Source organism: Vigna radiata, chromosome 7 (genome assembly GCF_000741045.1).
Source record: "Vigna radiata var. radiata cultivar VC1973A chromosome 7, Vradiata_ver6, whole genome shotgun sequence".
NCBI lineage: Eukaryota > Viridiplantae > Streptophyta > Magnoliopsida > Fabales > Fabaceae > Vigna > Vigna radiata.
This window is the reverse complement of record NC_028357.1, coordinates 26,569,909-26,576,330: the sequence shown is the minus strand read 5'-3', so window position 1 is coordinate 26,576,330 and position 6,422 is coordinate 26,569,909. Positions and strand designations below refer to the sequence as shown.

At 33.1% G+C, this 6,422-nt stretch overlaps 1 protein-coding gene across 1 annotated transcript; it reads left to right on the top strand.

Moving 5' to 3' along the window:
- The first annotated feature begins 639 nt into the window (after window positions 1-639).
- On the top strand, window positions 640-4,952 carry LOC106769021 (BTB/POZ domain-containing protein At3g50780). Its single transcript, XM_014654461.2, has 2 exons — window positions 640-2,523; window positions 3,845-4,952. The coding sequence occupies exons 1-2, from the start codon at window positions 1,888-1,890 to the stop codon at window positions 4,787-4,789; spliced, it is 1,581 nt and encodes a 526-aa protein (XP_014509947.1). The 5' UTR covers window positions 640-1,887; the 3' UTR covers window positions 4,790-4,952.
- The last annotated feature ends 1,470 nt before the right edge of the window (window positions 4,953-6,422 follow it).

Genomic DNA, 6,422 nt, shown 5'->3' with positions numbered 1-6,422 from the left:
AGTTGAAAAGTTGAGTGGAAGCGAAAATAGCATAACAGTGTCAACAAAAGAAGAAGCATGGCCATGGAATTGTTTGAAGATGGAAGAAGTAAAAGAGCATTTTCTTCTTTTGGTTTGAAGTTTCCACCATCAATCGTTTTCGGTCCCCAATATACCATCATATATTTAACTGCCACTTTCACCATTATAAACTCTAAAACAAACACAACACAACACAACAAGGACATAAAATGCAGTTTATGGTACACAATTTTAAATTGTTCTCCCTGCTTCTTAAAACTTTTCAGAATATTACTCTATTAGAATAAACCACTATATAACTATAATTCAGATTATTTAGTTATTACAATGTTTTTAAGTCCAAAGGGGTTATTTGAGTAAATTATAAATTGAAAGTTACTTAAAAACTAGTTATGAATGTATTCATATTAGACTGAAAACTAATAAATATTTCTAAATTTTAATGAACCACACTTCACATGTACTGAATTGAGTAGTATTTAGTTCAGTTGCTGGCATGTAGGTGATATAAGTGCATAGGAAGATTGAAGCTCACATTCTTGAACCCTAAAATGGTACGAAAAGGAACAGTATCAGAGAATCTTAACCAAAGGGGTGGAGAAGTAATTGCAGCACCATGTAGCAAAACTTCACCTTCACTCTACATTACGGTAGCATCCTGCCTAGAAAATCCAACGACGGTCCCTTTAAGCAATTGGGACACAAAGAATCTCAGAAAATAATGGGGAAAAAAATAATAAAGGGAAGGCATGCTTGCTGTCCGTGATGATGAGTGAGTTGTGTGTATTACACAACAGTATGAAAAACAAGAGAAGCAATGAAAAGGAAATTACTTTTTCTTTTTCTCTTCTCCCCAAAAACAGTCACTTTTGCACCCAACAAATAAATGGTGCAAAATTCTGGGGTCCAACGGAACAAGTAATGCTAATTTCTGAGACCCACAGAGGTACATAGTCAATCATCCAAGGCATGGAACACAAACACATCCCATGAGCCATCATCATCATCATTCACTCCTTCATTCCCTTTTTGCTTTTCCTTTTTTTCTTCGTGTCTTGTGGTGTTCTTTCCAATTCTTCTAATTCCTTCTACTTTACAAATTCAACAAGGGATTGCAGGTTGCAACTCTGTGCTACACTGCACTGCACTAATTGTCTTCTCTGGCTAGAACTACATGTTTTCTGATTCCCTTCATGCTTTGCACTGTGCCTTCTGTTCTGTCACTTTTCTCCCTGTGTGAGACTTCAGTTGAGCTTGCATAGTATCATCACATGGCTTTTCACTGGTTTCTCGTGTGACACCATGACTTGGTAAGTTACCTTTTCGCGGTGCCGCGGTTACTGCTGACAAGAGAAAGAAGCCGTTTTTCTGTTTTTGGCCTTTTCTCCTTTCTCTATTTAGTTTTTCTCTTCAGCACGAGAACACTTCCGTTATACTTTTAAAATATAAAAAAAAAAAAAACTTTAACCACTCTCTCTCTCTTCGAAAATTAAATCCGTTTGGGATTTAAATCTTTTGTGGAAAAACATCAAATAAGAAACTGCAATTAGGGGGGAAGTAGATCAAGTTAAGATTTTGCAGATGGATAGTTTGTTTGTTTCCTTAGTTATGCGGGAGGAGCACTGTTTTCAAGGGAAGAGCTGAACTAGTGGAAAGGGTGGAACAAAACTTGCCGAGAGATTTTCTTTCCCTTGACTTGACTTTGGAGTACAGTACAACAAATTTGGTTGTTTGTTACTCAGCAAAACGAGGGGCGTGTTTGGTTTTTTCTTCCTCTGCATCATTTTCGGTTTTCACTACTTGTGATGCTCTCATATCTTATTCTTCCTCATTAGCTTTGTGTTGTGTTGGGAGTCATTGGTAGACATGGCAGAAATTAGGCTTACCAGGATGGAGCAAGGCCAAACCAAGATTAAGAATGTTCCAATAGCTGTGACCCCTGAAGGGTTTTGGTGCTGTCCTTCCCCTGTGGTGTTTCAGAAAAGCCTCAAGGCTCAGAATCCTCTCAATAAGCCAAAACCCTCTTCACCCCCACCAAAAACCAGTGTTCAAAAAAAGCCAGTGTACGAGAGAAGAACTGCTGCAGCTGCCCCTTCAAGATTGGTGCTTTCTGATGATCAGCAATGTTCAACTGCTCCAGAAAGACCTCCTCCACCTACTTCATCTGTGGCTGCTGCAGAAAGGGGACCCAGGCCAAAGATTGAATCTTTGCCAAAGAAGGTTGCTATTGAGTTTGGTGAACCTGGAACTTGTGATATGAAAGTGATTTTGCTAGGAAAGCAGGGGTTTTGTGTCAAGTTAAGTGTGCACAGGAATGTTCTGACTGAGAAGAGTACCTTCTTCTCCGAAAAACTATCTGAACAATCGGGCTTGTCTTGTCTCCAAATCGGTGACTGTGAGGATGTTGAGATATATGTTGAAACTGTTGGTCTTATGTACTGTAAGGAGATGAAGCAGCGGCTTATGAAGCAAAGTGTTTCTCGTATTCTTCGAATACTTAAGGTAATTACGTATTATTTTCCTGCTTTGGTGATGTTTTTTTTATCAACCTTAACTTGTGTTATGCTTACCCAATTCTGTTGTATAATTGTGTTTATGGGGATGAAATATGTTGTGTTGAGATTATCTTTATCAGCGGATGTTCATATGTTCTATTGAAATTAAATTATGGCTTGCGTGCTTGATCTTCATATTCATATAAAGAGTATTAATACTCCCTCATTGATAATACTCCCTCATTGATTATACTCCTCGAGTTACTTCTCTCATCAATTATACTCCTCTCAAAACTAATAGGATTTCAAAATAAATCAATCTATCTTGTTCTATTTGTGATGATGTAAACGAGTACTGATTATTAATTGTGGACGCTGCCGTAGTGAAACGGAAACTGGTGCATTGCAAATTAATTTCTTATACGGCTATTTGCAGGTTGATTTTTCTTATACACCTTAATTGTAGTAACATCATTACTTCTTTTCAACTCCGGTCTTAAAAGAGGAAGTTCTTCTTCCAGTACTCATATACTTCACTGCTAGGAATTGTGCTTTTTATTATTAATATACTCATATACTCATATATACCTCTAATGATAAATATTAAATATTATATTACTTCATTACTGATTACTGACGGCCAATCAAAAGTTGCAGTAGAAGTAAACTTGTGCTATGAATATTGTAGTTGTTTGTAAGTAATCCTCATGTCCATGTAACCCCCAAAATGTTCGTCTCACATTTTTTGGGTATTTCTTTTAAAACTATGTGCTCCTAAAACGTATATACATAGCCACCTTGTAGTACATACTTCTATATATATAGTTTGACATAGAAGATCAGCTCAGAGAGGAGTGTTCCATGAATGAGGACTTAGTAATGATCATGATATATCTTGGTGTCAATTACTTTTTATTGCCACATAATCATCAGATTATTAATGTTGGTCAAAATCCTGTCTCTATGGTTTGCTAAGCAAAGGTTGTGGCCAAAATTCTAAATCCACATCACGCGATGCCCCATCATTTCAAATTTGTGTCCTTGTTATTATGGTAATTTTCAGTGTCTTAAGTTAAATTCAGCCTCAGTCAATAGTTTCTACATTTTTCAATTTGATTTTGTTTGAATTTCCTTGAAACTCTGAACAAAGCACGCATATTTTGCTCAGATGCAGGATACTTTATCAATACTTAAAACTTGAAGTTAAGTGGTTTCTTTTTATGATCAGCATATGTTGAAACCTTTCCCAGAATCTCTTTGTAGTTGGGTTTTGAAGACAGAAAAATAAAAACTTGTGAAAAAACCTAAAAGTATGTTGTATTCCGCAGGTAGCAGAATTCCTTGGCTTCAGCTCATGCATCGAATCATGTTTGGAGTTCTTGGAAGCAGTCCCTTGGGTTGGAGAAGAAGAGGAAGAGAAGGTGGTGTCAACAGTGCTACAACTCCAAGCAGAAGGAATTGGAGTCAACCCTGTACTGAAACGAGTTTCATCAGACATTTCTAATGTCCCAAAAGAAACTCTTTCCCAAATCATCGACCTTGTATTGAAAAGCAACGAGGAAAGAGGCCGGCGAGAGATGAAATCCATCGTTCTGAAGCTCCTAAGGGAGAACAACAGTCTTCCAAGCTATGCACGCACAAACGACATATGCAATGACACCATTTACAAATCATGCAGAAGCTGCTTGGAGTCGTTACTGGAACTGTTCAAGCAGGGTGCAGAAGCCAGTGAGAACAGAGATCGTCTGGCAAAGTGCATAGCTCTTGAAGCTGATAACTTAACGTGGTTGCTTGAGATTTTAGTTGACAAACAAGCTGGTGATGAGTTTGCAGTGATGTGGGCAAAGCAACAGGAACTTGCCATGTTACATGGGAAGCTGCCAACTGTGTTGCGGTACTGTGTTAGCTGTCTTTCTGGGAGACTGTATGTGGGGATTGGGAGAGGGGAGTTGCTTCCATCGAAGGAGACACGGAGGTTGTTGTTACAGACATGGCTGCAGCCTCTGATGAATGACTACAACTGGCTGCAGCATGGATGTAGATCATTCGATAGGAAAGTTGTGGAAGAAGGAATTGGGAGGACTATTCTGACCTTGCCTCTGGAGGATCAACAGAGCATTTTGCTTTCATGGTTTCAGAGTTTCTTGAAAAGTGGTGATAGCTGTCCCAATCTTCAGAGAGCCTTTGAGGTGTGGTGGAGGAGAACTTTCATCAGGCCTTATGGTAATGTTGGTGTGTCAGATAGTTCAATCTTGGCAAAGGAACATCACTGAAAAACTCTTCATCAATGTCTTTCTTTCTTTCACTTTATATTAACAAGTTTGAGGAATTGTATAGAGATATGTGTTGGATTATTTCTTTCAGGAATTCAGTAATTGCTTTTTGTATAATCTCTTCAAAGAAAGTAATGGAATGGAGTTCTAGTTTTTTGCCCCATAGTTTCACTGCAATCAATATGATTAAGAATTTTATGTATAAGAGTACTTCTTTTTATTATCTAATGAAAAAGTAATTTTAGTAAAAGTTAGTGTAATGATTATTTTTTACAAATTTTTAAAAAATAAAAATTAATTTATATTTGTTTCTAATTATAAAAGCTTATTATTTCTAAATGGTATATAAAAAATCATTTAAAATAACTTTCTAATTACAATCATATTTTAAATACATTATTTCATTAATTTTAAAAATTAAAAATATAATATATATTGAGTGTTTAAAATTAAAATAAGGTAATTTTGAAAAAACTTGTTTAAAATAAATAATTTTTATAAATTTATAAATTATTTATATTTGGATACAATATTAAAAGACGCATTTTTTTTAATTCTTTTATATTTTGAAAGATTTTATGAATTTAATTTAATAAATTATTAAAAAATTATATATAAATAAATTTTTAACTTATTTTGAGTTTGACATAAAAAGTATAATAATTTAAAAAGAAATGGATTTTAAAAAAATACTCACGAAAAATTAAATAAATTATTTTTATAAAAGGGTTAATATAACAAACATTTTCTTATATTAAAATTGAATAAAAATACACAATATTTAAAAATTGAAAAAAAACACACTAGTTAATACAATTGTATAATTTGACTGAAGAATGCATTATTAGTATATATATGACTAAGTTACTGAATCAGTTAAATATAATAAAAAAACTTGAGAATATTATTAGAAATAAAATAGTTAACATATTAAAAGAAGGTTCAGACTTATTTGGATCCATAAAATTTTATGATATTTGATTGAGTTCTTTTAATAAAGTACTTTTATTTTTGGTTTTTGAACTTCTTTTAATCTCAATCCATGTAAGCTAAGACCAAATCTTATAAACTAATTTGATAAGTTTACCTAAGATTTAATTTGTTACAAATTTTCAGTTAATTAAAAAAAATTAAGCATGAATTTATCACAAATTAGTTTATGACTTGATTATCTTTTTCTTTTCAAATATTTTAATATGGATTTAATGTTTAACATACTTTCCTGCTAAAATATAAAGTTGTAATAAAGTATAACTCAAATTCATAAAAATTAGTTAAAGGGTGTTTGATTCTACACCTCCAAGCTTTCATCCTGCACCTCCAAAAATTACCATTATAACCTTAATTAATATTATTTTAATATTTTCTCTTTCTTCATAAAGTCATTATGTACCTTTCTAATTTTTTCTCTTTCTTATTAAAGTCAACCTACACCCTTTTAATTTTTTTTTTTCTCTTATTATAGTCATCCTACACCATTTTAATAGACTTTAAAATCTATACAATTTTTTTTTATAAATTTTTTAAATTTCATTTTAAATTTAATAATAGTTTAATTTAATTTAAAATTTTAAAATTATTTAATATACGTTTATTTCTTAATAATTATTAAATTATAATTTTTATTATTATA

What these genes read in the sequence shown, in the direction of transcription:
- LOC106769021 (XM_014654461.2), top strand. Translation starts at nt 1,888, where the DNA reads ATGGCAGAAATTAGGCTTACCAGGATGGAGCAAGGCCAAACCAAGATT. An exon ending in GTATTCTTCGAATACTTAAG is followed by an intron (nt 2,524 to 3,844) that starts GTAATTACGTAT and finishes TGTATTCCGCAG; the next exon opens with GTAGCAGAATTCCTTGGCTT.